We start from the raw sequence: 20,976 nt of genomic DNA on the forward strand, positions 1-20,976 counted from the left end.
AAAAAAAAAAAAAGAAAGAAAACTGGCAAAACTCTATACTAGAGTAATTAATGGCTTTCTTTAATATTAAAACAAATTATAAAATGTATTCTTCTTAAAGATTAATTTACTCACTAAAATGAAATGCTGTGTACTCAGAAGTTGAAGTTACATGTTTCATGGTTGTGGTATTGCCTGGACTGCTTTACAGAAGTGGACAGAGCTCAGCTAACTCGCGTGGCTTTTGTCTTTCTGTTTTCCAGGATACCTTCTTCTACTCACTGGTCTATGACCCTTCCGTGAAAACATTATTGGCCGACAAAGGTGAAATCAGAGTGGGCCCAAAGTACCAAGCTGACATTCCAGACATGCTACCAGAAGGTGTGTGTGCTCTGGGTTCAAGTCCTGGGAAACTGGTGTTCTAAAAGGCGGGGGTGGTGGTGGTGGTGGTGTGTGTGTCTTGGAACCTTCATGGAAGACGACATGTAAACGGACACTTTAAAAGTCTGAGCCTTCCAATTTTAGAAGCGTGAGAGAATAAGCTACTCACCAGGTTACTCCTTCATGACTGCATGTTAGTGTGTGGGTTGTGTGTGCACGCATATGTGTGTGAGTATGTCTGTGTGTGTGGTGTGTGCATGTGTGTGAGTGTGTGGGGGTATGGTTCACATAGGTTTGTATGTGAGTGTGGGATGGGATAGACCAGTGGTCAGCGTTCTCTAGGGTGTCTGTCACCTTCTGAGATAGGGTCTTCAGCTGAACTGGAGCCTGTTTATTTCACTAGACTGTCTGGCCAGCAGGTGCCAGGAGTCGCCCCGTCCTCCTGATCAGTGCTGCATTACAGTCATGCACTGCTGTGCCCAACTCCTTTCTTCTGTGGAGATGAAAAGGAGATCCTTGTGTCTGGGTAGCAAGCTGTCACCCACTGAGCATCTCGCAGGCTCTATGGCTGTTTTTAAGTTTTAGATTGTTAGCGTTGTGCCAGGCGTGATGGCATGGGCCTTTTTAGGTACAGAGGCAGGCAGATCTCTGTTAGTTTGCGGGTAACCTGGTCTACCTAGTGGGTTGTAGGCCAGCCTAGCCAAGTCGACATAGACCCTGTCTGGAAAAACAGCAGCCTCAACAACAGAATTTAAACTCCTCGTTAGGGTTGTTGAACTTTGAATTAATGTGCGATCCTTAGCCATTCATATTCTCCCTCTTCTCCTCTGGATTCCACCCCCCACCCTCCCTTGAGGATCAGAGCCTGTTGTAGACTTGGCAAGCACGCTGTCAGCTGAGCTATGTCCCCAGTCTTCTGTCTGGAGTGCCTTCAGGTCACAAGCTCAGGGGCAGTGGAGTCTAGTGAGCAATTCCATCTTGGTCAGAATTTGGCTGATCTGTACAGTTCATGTAACTGAGAGATTCACTGTTTAAAAAATTTAAAGACCTTTTATTAGATTTATCTTATACGTCGGTGTGAATCATGTGAGGACACGTCACGGTACGTGGGTACCTGAGACATTCACAGGAAGCATAGGCTCCCCTGGGACTGCAGCTGCAGATGATTTGCTGAGCTTTCCGCTATAGATCCTGGGAGCTAACTCAGGTTCCCCGAGAGAGCAGGAAGTGTTCTAACCATTGAGCCATCTCTACCCCACTGTTTCATCATTAAGCAGATCTTCCTAGAGAAGGGGTACTTTTCTTTGTTTTTATTTTTTATTTTTTTGGCTTATTTTTAAAATTATTATTACTGGTTAGCTTTATTTCTGTGTGTTTATCATTTAAAAAACTATACCACATTTGTCGATTTTAGAGAAAAATGCCATCTAGAAGTTTTTGTTCTTTGAGGCAGTCTGGTCCACAGAGCGAGGTCAGACAGAGCACACAGAGAAACCCTGTCTCAAAAAAACTAAAACCAAAAACAACAACAACAACAGGCCTGGCCTTGGCTGGGTGGTGGTGATGCACGCTTTTAATTCTACTCAGGCAGGCAGATCTCTGAGTTTGAGGCCAACCTGGTCTACAGAGCAAGTTCCAGGACAGCCAGGGCTACACAGAAACCCTGTGCAAAACAAACAGAACAAAACAAAACATTTACTACATTGTGAGTGTGTGTGTGTGTGTGTGTGTGTGTGTGTGTGTGTGTACGTGTGTGTGTATGTGTACATGCTAAAGCTGTGTGTGGGGTCAGAGAACAGTCTCCATCACATGGGTCCTAGGGATTCAGCTTGTGAGGTTTGGCAGCCTGTACCCTTCCCTGCTAAGGAAGTTCACTGGCCTGACATGACATATTAAAAATCACTAATGAAGAAGTCATTTGGATTTTTATTGCAGCCTCAGCTGCAGTCTCAGTACTTTTTTGGCCTTTGTGATTGGGCAGCTAACTAGAGGCCTGGTTTGTTAGGGGAAAGGGGCTCAAGCAGTCACAGGCGAAGTCTAAAGTTGCGAGCATGGGCCTGGCGTGGTTGTACGATTGTCAGCCCAGCACCTGGGAGGAGGCTGAGGCAGGAGAGTGCTTGAGTTTTGCCCTGGATTATGCGGCAAGACTAAGTCTTGAAAAATAAAAACCAAACAGACAAACAACCAAACCAAAACACACCAGAGGCATTGCCGCCACACTGGCAGCTGCAGACGGCTGGGTACCTGCTTGCAGTGCAAATGGGCAGCAGAGAGCAAGTGTTTAGGACTTGGTGCAATTCAAGCTCACTAAGCCCACTGACGATCTCCAGCGGGTGCGTTTTGACCAGTGGCCAGATTGCAGTTTGCATTGGCATGGGAGGCAGGCGTGGAATAGTATCCCGGGTAGGAGGCGGCAGAGGCTTGCCAGAATCTGATACAGGCTTGCTTTCTTGTGACCATGTCAGGATAGATTCTAGAAGATCCGGTGTGGTGTTTCAGGATTCACTTACGGCTTCTTATCCCTTCACAAAGCAAATGCTTCCGAGCTGAAGTGATGTGAGCGCAGCTTGTAAGGAACATGAAGATTAGATACTAAGTATTTCATTAGGTTGAGACCACCTCGTGTGAGTTTTCCATAGAACAACACGTCATGTGGCAAATTCGAAATTACTATTTAGATGAATTATTAAACTAGAATTTTAAGAAAAAAAAATCTATTCTCTATATGAAAATGTTAGTTGTTAAATGGTTAAACTAAGATTTAGAGTTCCAGATTTGGGTAAAACATGGCTAGTAGGTCTTAAATTATAATCTGGGAAATAGTTCAACATATCTGACTTAACCTTTTGTTTTTCTTTAAAGAGTTTGTGGGCAGTGGTGGTGGTGCACACCTTTAATCCCACCACCAGGGAGGCAGAGGCAGGCAGACCTCTGAGTTCCAGAGCAGCCAGAACCTCACAGAGAAATCCTGCCTCGAAAAAACAAAAAGAGAGGGGAAAAAAAAAAAAGAGCGAGCATGTGCCTGTGCCGTGGGCGTTGTGATAAGTGGGTGATGCACCCGTCAGCACTGGGGTGTGGATTTCAGAAGGGGGTCTGTTTTGAGGGCTAAAGAATTGATCTGTGCATATGTTGTTGTGTTCTAAAAACAAGATTGGTTCACCTGTAGTCATGAACTAGGAAACCGTTGGCAGATTGAGTAGGAGCAGTGTCTGTCTCTTCAGGATTCCTGCAGTGCTCAGAGACACATTTAAGAGCCCAGGAGGAGAGCTGAGGAATTCCAGAGGAGCCCCTCCATCCTGCACAGGCCTCCAGGAGCCGCTTTTGTGGCTTTAGAATCTGCTGCACCGCTCTGCTATGGAAGAGCCACATGGGATGCTTACCCTCTTAGATAAGCAATGGTGTTTGCAAAAGGGAAAACACTCCTCCTGCACCCTGAACTTGGCTTTTAATTCTACTGAAACTCTGCCAGAATGGGCATCTTGGTGGAGGCCAGGGCTCAAGGTTTAGGGAGATAAAGATCCACCGACCTTTGGCTCCATGCATATGTCAGAGGAGCCTCCGTTTTGACCCTTACAGTTTATTCATTTGACTGCTCTCAGAACAAGTTCCCCAGGTTTTTTTTTGTTTGTTTGTTTTTGTTTTTGTTTTTGTTTTTTTTCTAGACAGGGTTTCTCTGTGTAGCCCTGGCTGTCCTGGAATTCACTCTGTAGACCAGACTGGCCTCGAATTCAGAAATTCACCTGCCTCTGCCTCCCAAGTACTGGGATTAAAGGCGTGTGCCACCACGCCCAGCAAGTTCCCCAGGTTTTGAAAGCTCTGTCCGTTTTTCCCCATAAGCAGTGTTATTTTCTCACCATGCCTTTCTCTGATGATTGAACGTGGGGCCTCCTCACACATGCTAGACAGGAGCTCAGCCAATGAGCTACATCCCCAGCTCAACTGTGTTGTTGGCCGTGGCTAATTTTGTAGGACTCAGATCTCTCAACACTGCTGGAATCTGATGGGCTTGAATAGGAATCTCATGCTGGGGACAGGAAAAACTAAAGCCTGTGCCAGCTTGGAGCCCCAGTCTCCAGGAGAGAGGCTTCACAGCTTGTTTTGGTTTGTGTTTTGAGCAGGATCTCACTGTGTAGCCTTGGATGGCCTGGAACTTACAGCCCGGGGCTGGAGTTCGTGGTATGTGCCATCAAGCTCGGCCTCACACACTTTCAACTTTCAGGAGAGATGGAGCAGAGTCAGTGATGGGCGGGGCCACACCTTGGCCACACACTTCTTCAAAGTGCTTAGCTACACTTAGCCGTGGTCCTCTGATTAAACCAACATCTTACGTCAGGGTCATGAAGATGACCTTGGAGGGGCTAACACGGTCAGTCACACTGAATAATACTCTTTGCTTTAAATTTAACTATAAGCAGATATACATTACAGACATGTAGAACTAATTCTCAATGACAGGACAAGTTTGTCCCCTAGGGAACATTAGGCAATGTATAAACATTATTGTCACATTGGCAAAGGAAGTAGGTAGGTGATATTCTACAGGTACACCTTAGGTACAGTCCACTGATGCTGCCAAACGTGGGAGAATGCACAGAATGTCTTCAGCTCTAAGTGTCAAGTGTTGTCTTAGGGTTCTATTGCTGTGAAGAGACACACAGCGTGACACCTTACAAAGGAAAGCATTTAACTGGGGCTGGCTTACAGTTGCAGAGGTTCAGTCCATTATCATCATGGTGGGGAGCATGGCAGGGTGCTGGAGGAGCCCAGAGTTTTATATCTTCTTCCACAGGCAGCCGCAGGAGAGTGTGAGCTGCACTGAGCAGAGCTTAAGCACAGGAGACCTCAAAGCCCACCCCCACAGTGCTAAGGAGTCCTCCAACAAGGCACAACTCCTAATAGTGCCACTCCCTATGGCCAAGCATTCAAACACATGAATCTGTAGGGGCTGTTTCTATTCAAACCACAAGTGTCTAGCTTGAGAAAACCTGCTATAATGACTTCTTGGGACTTATGTTTAGTTAGTGTCAGTTATAATGTATATGATTATAATACCTTAAAATTTTAAATACATATTACTATATGCCCTAATATTTTTCTTTGTTATGTGATACAGGGTCTCACATAGCTTAGATGGGCCTCTTCCTGCCTTTATCTCCCAAGTGTTGTAAAACCACTAAGGCTGGTTTTATGTGGTGTTGGGGATTGAACTCAGGGCTTTAGGCATCTTAGCAAGTGTGTAACCAGCCGGGCTTTGTCCCCAGTCTCTGCTTCTCGACTTCCATCAACTGTTCTTGTGTTGGGGAATCAAGTTGAGCCCAACATTGCGTGGCTTACTGAAGCTCTGTGTTAGAACCTATTCAAAACTAGTTCTAGTTCTTATTAGCTTAATACTGTTTGACTTGTAGATTAACAAAATAATTTATCCGCTTCTAAAATTAAGTTCTTATAAATTTATACTATGAGAGAGTTGTACAAAAATGCTATCAGAAAGAGTTAAAACTTCACCCTCTATTCAGATCATCTTTGCTTTGGAAATCCTAATAATTACATAAATATACTGCCAATGTTATTTGTATTTCTTATTTTTATTGTCACAACGAATGTAATTTTTTCTCATATTACATTTTCTTTGGAATTCCACTGAGCTTTTTATATTCATATTTATGATGCTATTCTAGTGACTTATTATTCCTTTGATTCATATCTCAGTATATCAGCCAGAGTTTTTCGAGCAATATGCAACAAAAATGGTGATAAATGGCCTCCTTGAGTGTTTCTGATTTAAATATAACAGAAAAAAATGCCAGACAGTGGCAGTTGGTACAACTAAGATGGATTTTATTTAGGAAGCAGATATTTCCAGCTGTCCAGGAAACGGCTTCTAGGATGTGTGATACACCTTGGTCCTTCCACACAGGAGCATGGCTGGGGTTTGCAAGGAATAATTAATGAAGAAATAATTTATGATTCCCCCAAATCTTCAAATGGTTAGAGGATCTGTGCTGTGTAAGAACATTTCTGGATCTATGTTTGTCCAACTTTATATGATTAAAAATTAAAAAAGTGGAGGGACTGGAGAGATGGCTCAGCAGTTAAGAGCACTGACTGCTTTTCTGAAGGTCCTGAGTTCAAATCCCAGCAACCACATGGTGGCTCACAACCATCGGTGTGACATCTGACGCCCTCTTCTGGTGTGTCTGAAGACAGCTACAGTGTACTTAGATATAATAATAAATAAAATCTAAAAAAAAAAAGAAGGTGGATAGCTGGACAGTCTTGTAGTTAGTTTGCAGTTGCTGAGACAAAGCCTCAATGTGTTGTCCTGGATGACTTGGGATTCGTGTCCATTCTCCTGTCTCTACCTCCAAGGTGGAGGAGTTATGGACACGCACCACTACACTTGCCTGGGATCTCAAGGGATGCATGCCAATGCTGCCATGGTGTAGGTTTGGTTGTATTACAACCTCTGCATACCTGCTATCAAAGACTGTGCTCAGATGTGACCACTGTATACCTGACATTTGAGCATTTCTAACTCTGTGGTAACCATAGTATCAACCACATGCTATAGTATGATTAACAATAACAATATGCTACAGTGTCAATAACAACAACCGCATGCTACAGTGTCAGTAACAACAACCTCATGCTACTGTGTCAGTAACAACAACCACATGCTACAGTGTCAGTAACAACAACCGCATGCTACAGTGTCAGTAACAGTAACCATGTGCTATCAGTAACAACTATATTCTGTGTTAGTGTCACTAACAACAACCATATGCTACAGTGTCAATAACAACTGCATAACAATAACTATGTGCTACAGTGTCAAACAACAATCATGTGCTACAGTGTTAATAACCACATAACAACTATGTGTTACAGTTTCAATAACAACCATGTACTACAGTATAAATAACAACCATATGCTACAGTGTCAGTAACAACAACCACGTGTTACAATGTCAATAACAACCGTATGCTATAGTATCAATAACAACAAACAACCATGTGCTACAATGTCAATAACAATACTCCCTTTCCTTTGTCTTTGGGCAGGAGACTCAGATGAGAGGGAGCAATCAAAATTGGAAGTTAAGGTTTGGGATCCCAATAGTCCACTTACGGATCGACAGATTGACCAGTTTTTAGTTGTAGCCCGGTGAGTATGCCATTATAGAGTCAAGTCTTTATGTGAAAGGGAAAAAAAAAAAAGACTTTTTATTTTATGTGTATGAGTATTTACCTGCATGTATGTAATACGTGTGCCAGTTGCTTTTGGAGACCAGAAGAGGGTATCAGTTATCCTGGAACCAAAGTTAGAGACATTTGTGAGCTACCATGTGGGTGCAAAGAACCAAATCCAGGTCCTCTGTGAGAGCAGCAATCTTTCTCACACATCATGTATGTCTCACTGCTCATACCTCACACAGGAGAAAAGCATCCTGGGTACTGAAGGACGCACATGCAAATGGCTTTAGTAGCAGCCTTCACAGCATCTCCACCGTGGAGATGTCCAGCTGGAGACACAATATTGTCCAGTTGAAGAGGTGGGGAGGCAAAAGAGAATGCCATTTCAGAGAAAATGCATTAATATCACTCCAACAACATAGACGACTCCAAGCAGAATTAAACAAGGGGAAGAGTGTGCAGCCAGGTGTGGGGCCTGTGATAGACCTGCAATCCAGTACCTGGGAGGCAAACGCCAAGGATTTTGAGTTTGATGTTGTCTGAGCTGCCATACCAAATTCCAAGTCAGCCTGGGCTATAAGAGACCTGACTCAAAACAGCAGTATGTCTAATATATGTGTCGCTTCATGGCAGGAGCGCTATCGGTGGTCTTAGAATCCTGGTGGTGTCAGGAATGATGGTGTACATCTATAGTTCCAGCATTTGGGAAGCCAAGGTGAAGCCATGGGCCAGCCTCGGCTTCATAGTGAGACCCTATTATGGAGTGATATTGATATCTGTAGTTATTGTTAGCTTTTGATTAGTTGAAACAGGGTCTCACTGTGTAACCCTGACTGGCCTGGAACTCATAGAGATCCTCCTGCCTCTGACTCCTGGATTGAAGACTTGAGTCACCACAAACAGCCCTGTTGGTCTGTTTGCTTTGTTTTGGTGTGTTGTGTTTTGTTATGCTAGAATTTGAGATGGTGGGTCTTTTGGGGAAGAGTGTGGGAAGGGTTAACCACCCTCCGATTCTTCACGTGGGTATTGGTGGGACCCTGGCCACTTTCACTTAGTATAGTATGGTAGGGTTTGCTTTTTATTGCATACGATATTTTAAGTAATCCAATATGAAGAAGCAGCTTCCCCAGCTATCATGTTTAGCAAATCAGACAGACAGCCTGTGTACCCTGCACCCCTCGGGGTTAAGGCTCCTTGCACACACGAAGATTACTACAAATGGAAATCAGTGCCGTGGAAGTTGCTTTTTAAAAAAAATGATATAGTAAAAAAAAATGTATTATTTTGAGTCACCACAGGAAGGGGTTTCTGTTCTAACATTCTATGTGAGAAACGTTACTGGGATTCATTCACAGTTGATATTTAGAACTGCTTCACAGTGGTAGTCAAACTCTCGGTGAGTTTCCTCTTCCTATTTCGGAGCACATCTGAATACCAAATGATGTGTTCTGTTCTGAATACCAAATGATCTGCCCCACGGCGTTTTAGACTCATCTTCCCCTCCTTCTCTATGACCACACAGGTTTGGGTTTTGTTTTTCCCTTGCTTGAATGATAATTATCTACATATGCTCAAGTGCTTGGAAGCAGAGTCCAGGCTTCTGGTTCGTTTCAGGTTTGGTGTCTGCATGCTGAGTTGCCTTGGGGACGGGTCCCCAGACTAAACATGAAAGTCTTTTATGTTTCGTAGGTAGCCTACAGAGCCTGAAAGGAATTCCATACAATATCTTTTGGTCCTTGCTTTGTTTTCAGATACGGTCTCACTGTGTAGCCTTGGCTGGCCTGGAACTCACTATGTGTAGACCAGGCTGGCTCCCAACTCATAGAGATCCTCCTGCCTCAGCCTCCTGAGCACTGGGATTCAAGGGATTTGCCACCACACCATCCTTCATGCAGATGAGTTTGTACAGGAAACGAAGCTCAGAACTCAAGTCTTTATGGTGTCGTGTCAGTACTGCGCAGGGTTGCTCAGTCTGGGTTAGCCTTTAAAGGAGAAAAAGACTTTTGATACTTAATTCCAGAACATCCGACAACTTGTTTTCCCTTTCTGTTACAGTTAATGATTTACTACCCCAGAGTGTAGTCCTCCTCCATGGTCTCTGCCTTAGTTCCTGCTTCCAGTTAAAGCACAAAGGCAGGGGCTGGGGACGAGGCTCCGTCAGTAAAGCTCTTGCTGCTAAAGCAGGACGCTCACGCTTGGAAGGCCCAGTCGGGAGACCCTGGAACTCCCTGGCTTGCCTTCCGAGATGGAAGCCCCGGGGCTCTAGTCTAAACAACTCTCTCACAAATAAGGGGGCAGCTCCTACCACTAATGCTGGAGCTGACCTCTGCTTTCTCTGTGTGCACACATATACATACGGCTTTGCCCAAAATACACACACACAGGCGCGCACACACGTACGGGCACACACACATACACGCACAGACACCCCACTCAAACACAAGTAATAAAATGAAAACTAGGGCTGGAGAGATGGCTCAGCAGTTAGGAGCACTGATTGCTCTTCCAAACGTCCCTCGTTAATATCCCAGCAACCACATGGTGGCTCACAACTATCCGTAGTGACATCTGACGCCCTCTTCTGGTGTGTCTGAAGACAGCTACAGTGTACTTAGATAAATCTTAAATAAATAAATAAATCTTTTTAAAAACAAAAACAAAAAAAAATAACAGACGGTGTACTGGTTAGTTTTTTGGCAACTTGACATAAACTGGGGCCATCTAAGAAGGGGAAACCTCAATTGAGAAAACACCCCTCTCAGATTGGCCTGGAGATAAGTCTAAGACGTCTTTTCTTGATTAATGGTTGATAGGGAAAGGTCTGGTCCACTGTAAGTGGTGCTCCGCTAGGCAGGCAGTCTTGGGTCACTTAGGAAGCTGTGTGCACACCAGTGAGCATCCTCCTCCGTGGTCTCTGCTTCAGCTCCTGCTTCCAGTTTCCTGCCTCGCCCTCCCTCGGTGATGAGCCCAGACTTGGAACTTCCCTCGCTAAGTTGCTTTTGTTCGTGTTGTCTATTCCAGCCCTATAAAGCAAGCTGGGACAGAGGGACTGGAAAGGTGATAATCTTTTATTGAAGGAGTAGATGGCTTACTGTTCTCCTCTATGTTTGGCTTCCTAGTGCTGTGGGAACGTTTGCCCGCGCCCTGGACTGCAGCAGCTCCGTGAGGCAACCCAGCCTGCACATGAGTGCGGCCGCAGCCTCCCGAGACATCACCTTGGTAAGAAGCCTTTTGCCATTTGGGGTTAGCTTTGGCTCCTTGCTCAATTATAGAACCATGATAACAGTTCCGGAGACTCGCAGATCTCTGGCTGTTAGCCCTTGTCTACTGAGTTGACTCGGGTTAGCAGTTGGTTAAACTGGGCTCTGGAGTGACCTCTTGTTTGTGAGCTGAGACCGGTGAACAGTGTTAGGGAGTGGGTGGAGAGTGACGGGTCACACCTCACCTTCTGGCGTGCAGTTTCTGCCAGCTTTGTGCTTTTCCCTGTCCATCTATTTACTTGGCTTTAGGTCACATAAAGTATTTTATTCTTTTTTATACCTAAAGGATCATTGTTGCTATCACAATTGAGACTATTGCTGTGGTAACCGCATTTCACTTTGGGGGTTAATATTTAATAATTTTCGGTGTTCAAATATTGTGTTTTATTATGACATTTTTCATACTTAATATACTTTTCTCGTATTCAGGATTTTCATACATACCCCCAAGCACACTCAGATGTTTATTAAAAAAGACATTTGAGACAGGGACTCATGTAGCCAAGGCTGGCCTTGAACTCACTGCGTAGATATGGGGGACCTTGAAACCCTGATCCTCCTGCCTCTATCTCAGTGCCAGGATTCCTTGGTGTGGGCTTTATTGCTGTTTTAATCTAACTTTGTGTTGTGTGTGTGTGAGTGCATGGTGCACGTACAGGAATGACTATATGACGGTGTTGGGCAGAGGTCAGAGGACAGCTTTCTTCTCTCCCTCTACATGGGCTCTGGGAGTTGATCTCAGGCTGTCAGGCTTTAGCAGCAAGCACCTTTACCCACTGAGCCATCGCTCCTGCGCCTGTTGGTTTTGAGGCAAGGTCTCCTTCTGTAGCCTTGTCTGACCTGTAGCTGCTAGAAATCCTCCTGCCTCAGCTTCTCAAATACTGAGACAGAAGGTTTGGGATTTTTGTTATTTTGTGGGTTTTTTTGTTTGTTTTGTTTTAAGATAGGGTTTCTCTGTATAGCCCTGACTATCCTAGAACTTGATCTATAGTTCAGGCTGGCCTTAAATGTAAAGATCTGCCTGCCTCTGCCTCCCAAGTGCTAGGATTAAGGGCATGGGCCATAAGTGCCTGGTGTTGTTCAGGTTTAAGACGGCTTTGAACTCCGGGCTCAAGAAAACGTCTTGCCTAAGCCTCTGTGACTGACCTGCATTGTTCATGGTCTACTACACTTGTAAATTTTTCTTTTGTTTTTACTCATGATTTTGAATTTTAAATTTCACAGGATCTTTTGTGAACTTGTGTATAATTATTCTCTGCTGTAACTGGTATTGATCGGCGTGCCAACTCCTGAGTCCTGCTCCTCAGAATGTGGCTGCATGTTACAAAATCACTGCTTACCAGGGTGGAAATTTATAACCCCAAATGTCTCAGTGTGACCTACACTTTCCTTTTTTCTATGTTTCTGGGGTCTGCGTTTAGTGTGTGTATGTGTGTACCCTCGGAGGTCAGAGGAGAGCTTCCCAGCATTCCTTTCTCCTCTTTGTGGGTCCTAGGGGTTGACCCCAGGTCATCAGTCTCAGGGGCGTGCACCTCTACCTCCTGAGCCATCTCAGTGTAGTTCATTCTGTTGGTTTGTCACTAGAGTAACTCCATGGAATAATGAGCTCTGTCTGATAAGCCAAACCTCCTGGATTTTGTTTTTAAGAGTTGAGCATGCAGCTGGGTTCTCCAGGTTCCTCCCGTGGTCCCCTGCTCTGTGGGACACAAGCGCTGCTTCCCATCTGTCTTGCTGCATGATGACATGGGGCGATGGGGTTCACTGAGCTTCCCACGTGCTGGGTATGCCTTCTCTGGCTGACCTACTGACACCAGCCAACACATGCTTTTTCTTACCATTTTAAGAGCACAGGAAGCTGGCCCCCCAGTGATCTCGCTTTGTGTAGATAGAGTGTTATGTGTAACCAGTCCTTTGTCATTTAACTATTCTCAGGAAATGGTGCTTCTTAGAGAAAACTGGGCGTGTGCTTCTGTTATACTCTAGCAGGTGCCTTCTGCCCTGACTGAGAACCCAGAGTGGGAAAGCCAGTCCCTGATGTATGGCAGTTGGTGACTGGGTTTGTTTGCCTGATGGAGCCCATGTGTGGGCCTGGGAGCCACAGTGACGTTCTGTGTCCCACTGCTAGAGAATGTGCAGCACATTTGTTCTGGAAGATGGCTGGGTTCAGGAATTCAGGATATGTCTTATCTGTGAAGGCTCTTTTTAAAAAAAAAAATGTATATATGTATATGTATATATGTGTGTGTATATATATACATATATACATATATATGTAATATAGTATTGCAATAGTGCATGTGTTTTCCTCTTTTGAGATGAAGACTTGCTGTGTTGCTCAGGGTAACCTGAAACTCATGGGCCTGAGACAACTCTCCTGCCTCTGGCTCCAGAGTTATCAAGATGTCAGATGATGCGGTCCCACCTGGCTGAAGACTATTTATAAAAGAAGCATTTTAAACAAACTGATGTATATGTCTGTGTACTTACTAGAAGACCTACATTTACTATTATGTTCGTGACCTGTGGGTGTGTCTATGCCATGACACTTGTGTGGAAGTCAGATGATTTCTAATCCCCCTGCCTCCACTCTTATGTGCTAGAATTAAAGGTGTGTACCAGTGTAGAATAGTCTTAATCCTATTATCCTTCTAAGAAGGGGACTTCTGACTCGTGGCTCTGGCTGACCTAAACTCAGTCAGTAGACCAGACTGGCCTCAACTTCACTCGCCTCTGCTAGGAGTAAAGGTGTCTACCATCACATACACCCAGCTCATTACTACACTGTTTTTTATTAAACAGAAGTAGATCTGGAGGCTCGGGAAGTTGTGGGCTGTGTGGTTGAATCATATCCATTCTTGTCTCTACCAAGACCTCTCTGGCTCCACCAGCTTTCCTACCTGCCATCCGCCTCCTCTTCATTAGAACGCCGCGGGTGTTTATCTTTCTGGATTAGCTATTCTTGAAGATGGATGATGATGATGATGATGATGATGATGATGATTAGCTATTCTTGAAGATGGATGATGATGATGATGATGATGATGATGTGTGTGTGTGTGTGTGTGTGTGTGAGAGAGAGAGAGAGAGAGAGAGAGAGACAGACAGACAGACAGACAGAGCAGAGAGAAACAAAAAGACAGAGAGATGAGATGGGTAGGACAGACAGAAAGACATATGGAAGACCTTGGCTTCATGTTCAAACTGCTGTAGCTTCAGGTTCATTTGGAATCTTAAAGACCTAGGAACCTAGGAATTGATGTAGGTAGGGCCGGTTAAAACTGATGCTTAACGTCTAGATACAGAATCTGGGGATTGCTTGCCAGATGGGATGCATGAAAAGCTCATAGTGACCTTTTTTTTTATATACAGATTTATTTATTTATTATTTTATGTATATGAATACACTGTAGCTGTACAGATGGTTGTGAGCCTTCATGTGGTTGGTTGTTGGGAATTGAATTTAGGACCTCTGTTCTCTCCATCAACTCCACTCACTCAGTCCTTGCTTGCTCTGGCCCAAAGATTTATTTATTGTAAATAAGTACACTGTAGCTGTCTTTAGACACACTAGAAGAAGGCATCAGATCTCATTACAGATGGTTGTGAGCCACCATGTGGTTGCTGGGAATTGAACTCAGGACCTTCGGAAGAGCAGTCAATGCTCTTACCCGCTGAGCCATCTCGCCAGTCCTCATAGTGGCCTTCTACTGTCCATTTTCCTTGGGAACTTTACAAAGGGGACTCCAGGCTTTTAGCATTCCTAGACTATTTGCTCGTCTAGGACACCTATACCACTTGTCAATCACCAGTACTTGGGGGCAAGTAACTGTTTATGCCTGGTTCTGACTTCCTCATTTTGAGGTCTGTTATGAATGCAGCGGAGCTGCAGATTTCAAGTGTTGCTAGTCTAAGATATGTAAGGTTTTTATTGTTAAAAGATACGGAAGACCCTGGTTGATAGTGTACCCGCGCAGTCCTAGCTCTTGGGAGGTAGGAGCTGGCAGATCAAGAGTTCAAAGTGCAAACAACAAACTGTACTGTGCTCATGGAGGGTTCATACATGTTGCTCACTTCATAAAATAGAACGTATTTTGTGTGGCACACAGAGGGGAGAGCATCAATGAGAAACGCTTACACCGAGCTGACACCCTTCCCCCTCGCTCGGCTGGTAAGCAGTGTAGTCAGGCCCTGCCTTCCCTCTGTGGGAACATCATGGAGGTCTCACACAAAGGAAGATGGCTGTGAAGTCACCAGGTAGTGCAACCCTGGTGCCAGTATTGTATGTGTGATGTATGCAGTCTGTCCTGGACTGAGACATTGCAACCCTATTGTCACTGGCATTGTAGAGTGCCCTCTGCTCCACCCCTATTTGTGGTGTTGTGGTGTTGGCCTGCAGGGCAGCATCAGCATTGTCAGGGTCATGTCTCGCTCCCGGAGGGGACATGTGCTCTGCCTTCTCTCTCCTGCCTGGACTCTGAAAACTAAGTAGCTTGGAGAGCAGAGTCAAAGAAAGAAATGTTTGTGTTGTGGCCTTGAACTCCAGGATATACTACAGGTAATGAACCCAAGGCACCAAGCAGTTAAGAAGCTGCAGGAGGACCCATCTCTGTGGATTAGTGACAGGCAGGCTTTCTGGAGGCGGGTCTGGACTGAGGAAGCTTGGCTGTGCTGGCTCAATAAGAGGTGGACTCAGGCATTGGAACAGCGCTAATGCCTGTAACATAGCCGATCTTCTGAAAATGCCCCTCACTTCCCTGCTCCCAGGCGACGTCCCTGAGGTACCCCTTCCTCACCCTAGCTCTTTCTCAGAGTCCTCTGGACTCCAGTCAGGCATTGTTCTGAGCAACCTCCCTGACTATGTGTTTGCCAGTGTGTGTACACGTACGCATGTGCATTGCCAGATGACACTGTGGGGAGTTAACTCAGGTGGTCAGGCTTGGTGGCAAGTGTCTTTCCACTCCGAGCCCTGTTGCTGGCTTTTTTAATTTTTTTTTTTTTTTTTTTTAAGAAAGGCTTTAAGTGTCGTAGTTCAGCCTTGAACTTCCTTGTGTATTGATTTCTGATGCTCTTGCCTCTACACCGTGAGCACTGAGATTAGGGTGTGCATTGCTGGTATGGGTATTATTTGGTGCTGCTGTCTGGACCCAGGAGTTCGTGCATGTCAGATAAGCATTCTGCCAACTGAGACTCTTCAGCCAGTACTTTAGCACCAATGCAGGAAACCTCAGATCACTGGATTTGAATGGGGGGGGGAGGGAACATAGTAGGGAATTTAAATACGCCAGAATTTTTGAAAAGAGGCTAAGTGCACAAACTAATCCTAAAGACTGCTTATGTCATGTAACATCTTACTGGCCAAGCAAATCGTGTGCTGAAGCCCGGTGTCTGTGTAGGGCAGGGTGGCCTCCTGTGAGGTCCGGGGCAGGAGCGAAATGTTTGAACAACAATCGTTTTTTTTTTTTTTTTTTTTTTTAACCACGGTGTGATTCTGTTTAATGAACAAAAGACGAGGAACCCCATTGCCAAGATCTCCTTGTCAGTCTTTCTCCTAAAATACTTGTGTTTGTCATTTCCATCTGTTATGAATGAGATGACATGTGACAACACCTTTGCTTTTTGGCAGAGGGAACAGCTTGTGCTCAGTTATGATTTTCAGAATTTAGATTCGAGTGGATCTTGCAGCGCATGCACGTATCTACTGAGACGATGCGACCTTTGCAAAGTTCTCATCTGAGGGGAGACTTAGCTTGACTTGTGCTTAGTTTTCAAATCCATCTGTAATTTTATATATTTGCAATAGCATGTATGGAGTGGCCTTCATGGATGCATGCATCAATGTAAACTCACCAGTAGATGTAGGTAAGTGTAGTGTCCCCAGAGCTCCCTTAGGTCTCCCATTCACTATTCTGGCACACAGAGAAGATGCATCCCGGTGGATTTTTATTATTATTATTATTATTGAATGTTGTTTTTTGTTGTTTTAGAAGCTATGTTCTTTCACTTAAAGCTTTTAAAGAGTATGGTTAGATCACACAAAAGTGCATTCGAAAGCAACACCTCTGCATCTCAGAAAGGGGAGGCTAATAGGGACCCTCTGGTTCGCATAGTGAAGTTGCCCCCTAGAAGTTCCGCCTTCACTGACCGCACCGCCCACCCCACCAGGCTGTGGCTGACTTACTAGAGAAAATGTCTCATGGTGTTAGTGCAGGCTGGAAGCCGTCCTGCAGGCTGCGCCTCCCGAGTTGCTGGGCCACACAGTACACATCCTTGCATCTGCCTTGTGCTGTGGTTTAAGTGTGGGTTTCCTCTGATTAAGCAGTTGATGAGCTGTCACCTGAGACAAACACACTTAATTCTATTGATGTTTTGGTTCCAGAGCACCAGTTAATTATAAAAATTGCCTTTATCTTTTGAGGAATTTCAGCATCACAGTTAATTTGCATGAAATTTTAGAGGAGGTGTTGATCAAACCTGGGATGGAAAACAAGTCTGGCACTGAGCTACGCTCCAGCCCTCGTGTAATTCCTGGCTTTGTTGTTTTTGTTGTTTTGAGACAGGCCTAATATATTCAAGGATAACATTGACCTCCTTGCTACCTCCACATCTCAAGTGCTGGGATTGGCTTTTGAATACTATCTAGTCTTTTAGTTTTATTACCTGTTGTTGATTTAGGACATTACAAAGTAACAGTTAATGGCCCTATCCTTAGTTGAAAGGACCCCTAAATACTATTGATCGTTCTGATTTTATAATGTGAGAAAGCTCTCAGATTTGGAGATCAAAGAAACAGCGAAATTGCAGGGTCTATTTAGTGAGGTTCGCTAGAGAATCAGAAATATATCGGTTGTGAGCCTTGGCAGGGTGTGAGCAGGAGGCGAGAGCAGAATGAGCATGCTACAGCCCTGGTGGGGAAGGTAGCGCTTCCCTCAGAGGATGCTGGCTCACCACCTGCAGCAGATGAGCACCTCGACAGGGCCACACAGTGACTGGTAAGGGAAACTGATAACAGACATTTTCTTCTGGGCTTTTGTTTTGTGGAATGCAATGATTTGTTTTGAAGTTAAATTTGTTCAAACCTTGTCCAACCAGTTACTGAGCAGATCTGTACAAGTTATTGCCTTTGACACTGTCAGCAAATTCAATTTATGCCCATATGAGCCATATTGGTTAATGTCTCACAGTGTAAATGCACCCTTGTGTTGTAGGATTTCACTGGCTGCCTGACTTCAGATTTGTAATCCTCCTGCCTCACTCTTGAGTGCTGGGATTGCAGACATGCACTACTATGTCCAGCTGGAAATGTACTTTTAATTAACTAGCTAACTAACTAGTTAATTAGTTAATTGTGAGACGAGGTCTCACTGTATATAGCCCTGCTGGCTAGAACTCAGAGATACATGCCTCTGCCTCCCAAGTGCTGGAACTAAAGGTGTGTGCCAACACACCCCACCCATTTGTGATGTTAGAAATGATCAACACAAGAGGTTTGTGTAAAAGATGCAAGGCTTCTGTGAGTTTGAGGTTAGTCTGGTCTACAATAGAGTCTAGGACAGCCAGGGTTCTGTTACATAGAGAAACCCTGTCTCAAAGAAACACCGCCCCCCCCCCCCCGCCGGGTGTGGTGGCTCTCCCAGCACTGGGGAGGCAGAGGCAGGTGGATTTCTGAGTTCGAGGCCAGCCTGGTCTACAAAGTGAGTTCCAGGACAGCCAGGGCTATATAGAGAAACCCTGTCTCAAAACAAAAAACAAAAAACAAACAAAAAATAAATAAATAATAATAATAAAAAATAAAAAAGATGCAAGGCTTGACTTGTGCTCTGAAGCCTGTGTGTGTGTAGTAGGGACAGACACTCTGCCAGCCAGTCTGTGCTGGTGTATGCACACGCATGGACACGAGCACACTTGCACACACAGCTGATTGTCCTGCACTGCAGTTTTCTTAGTGTATATAAACGTGTGTGCACATGTATGAAGGACTCTTCCTCTCCAGGAGAGAAACTATCAAAAGTTTTCACAGCTTGAAGTTTTCTGTGTGCTGCTGACTGGGGAGCACTTAGGGTCCTGGGAGTCAAACCTAACATGTGGTGTATGCTCAGTGACGTAAACTGTCACTCACCCACCCCACAGAAAGCTGACCATATGACCCTCGAATCTTTCTTTTGCTTGTTTGTTCCATTGGGGTTTTTTGAGAAAGGGTTTCTCTGTGTAGCCCTGGCTGTCCTGGAACTCACTGTGTAGACCAGGTTGCCCTTGAATTTGCCTGCTTCTGCCTCCCCAGTGCTGGGATCAAAGCCTGAGCCCTGACTCTCCCGTCTTCAAATCACTCTTAGACTATGAGACCCACAGCGGCCTATCTGCCCTAAGGATGCCTGCTCAGCTGTTACTGCTCTTCCCAAAGGCTCGTCCAGGCTCCACTTAGATTTGTAATCTTGCTTGTTTTGTGTTAAGTACGAATGCATATTTTTTTACTTATTTCTTTTGTATGTCTATGCGTGCATGTGAGTACACGCGTGCTGTGCTGTGCACGTGGAGCCCAGAGGATAACTGTTGGGAGCCAACCCTTTCCTTCTATTGGGCAGGGGATAGGACTCAGGCTGTCATCCTTGGCAGCCAGCAACAATGAGATGATATCCTGAGTCATCTCATTGGTCCAAATATATAAATTTGCTTTAAATATCATGTTCCATTCCACTTTTTCTTTCCATCTCTCATTTTTATTAATAGTACATTATTCTCTTAACTTTTTCTTGGTCAGTGAAGATTATGCTAGTTTTCTCCAATAACTGAAGAGACTTGGCTTTTTTTTAAAGTAAGTGAAATCTTGACGTGAAATCAATTGTGTCTTAATTTAACATTTTGAGCATTTGGCTCTTCAGGGTTGCTGCCATCCCATATGGATCTGTTTGTAAATACCTTACATAGTCCAGTTAGCGCTCTCTTAGAGCAGTTATTTGGATGTGTCTGGCTGATTAATTTTGATATTTAAGAGGAAATGCTAAGGCACCGTTAGTCACACATGCCGCGTTTGGAGTTTCCATCCTCCACTGGCCCGCAGTGTGCTTGCCCGCTTGACAGCGCCTGTCCCTTCTGTCTCCTCCAGTTCCACGCCATGGACACACTGTACAGGCACGGCTATGACCTAAGCAGCGCCATCAGTGTGCTGGTGCCGCTCGGAGGGCCGGTCCTCTGCAGGGACGAGATGGAGGAGTGGTCGGCCTCTGAAGCCAGCCTGTTCGAAGAAGCACTGGAAAAATACGGCAAAGATTTCAATGACATCCGTCAGGACTTTGTAAGTGGAAAGCTGCGAAGGACCCCTTAGGATGGGGATATTGTTCAGTAACTCTTATGCATTTAACATGCCTTCCGAGCAGGGGTTGTTGGTGTCAGGGATCAAAGCCAGGGCCTGGAGCATGTGGTCTGCCACTGACCCACATCCACAGCCCCGACAGAAATTTTATTTGCTTAAAATAGAATGAAGGGCCACTTATCAAGGAGGAGACTGACGTGTGCGTTGCACTGTGTGTGAATCTACCCAGGGTAGGGAGTCCTGAGGGCCGGAATGCACTGTGGTTCCATGGATTTACTCTGCAGCACTCTGATTTCCAAGCTGAAATAAGGACGGTTCCGAGCCTCTGGGCTGAGCTTCACAGTCTGCACGTTCATTTCAGTGTCTCCTCCACAGCCTGCGCATGCGTTGCAGCGGTTCCTCCACAGCCTGCGTACGCACCGTCTGTCTCCTCTGACCTTCCTCCAGTTGTATTACTAAGTGTTGATGTGAACTTGTGAGGTCGTGTAACCCTGACCAAGCAGAAGGGCCAATGTGCTTTCTAGTTCTCATCTGTCTTCAATGATGTGCAGTGTTTCGCTTAGAATTTTATTATGTCTAGAATTAATTCCTTTTCAGACTCATTGAAAAATTATATATTCAAGTTGAACAGTGTGATGTACACACTCTGACAAGTGATAACAGCACCTAACACACATCTGCTGACTGTCGTGTGTGTGTGTGTGTGTGTGTGTGTGTGTGTGTGTGCGCGCGTGCGTGCGTGCGTGCGCGCATTCATGGAGCATTCCATTGCTGGACCATAACCCAGGCCCACTCACATCCTTTTGGTCAGAGTTTTGCTAAATGGCACAGCTGACCTTGAACCTCTGACCTAGA

General features: G+C 45.0%; 1 protein-coding gene across 5 annotated transcripts in view; it reads left to right on the forward strand.

The window, feature by feature from the left end:
• Window positions 1-20,976, forward strand: part of Mta3 (metastasis associated 1 family member 3) — a 121,834-nt gene that overhangs the window by 53,798 nt on the left and 47,060 nt on the right. For all 5 annotated transcript variants that reach the window (XM_029531306.1, XM_021217433.2, XM_029531305.1 and 2 more), the window contains exons 6-9: window positions 243-360; window positions 7,423-7,525; window positions 10,674-10,773; window positions 19,915-20,103. In XM_029531306.1, the coding sequence (XP_029387166.1) occupies window positions 243-360; window positions 7,423-7,525; window positions 10,674-10,773; window positions 19,915-20,103 (510 nt within the window). The remainder of the gene's footprint in view (window positions 1-242; window positions 361-7,422; window positions 7,526-10,673; window positions 10,774-19,914; window positions 20,104-20,976) is intronic.

Source organism: Mus pahari, chromosome 18, assembly GCF_900095145.1.
Source record: "Mus pahari chromosome 18, PAHARI_EIJ_v1.1, whole genome shotgun sequence".
NCBI lineage: Eukaryota > Metazoa > Chordata > Mammalia > Rodentia > Muridae > Mus > Mus pahari.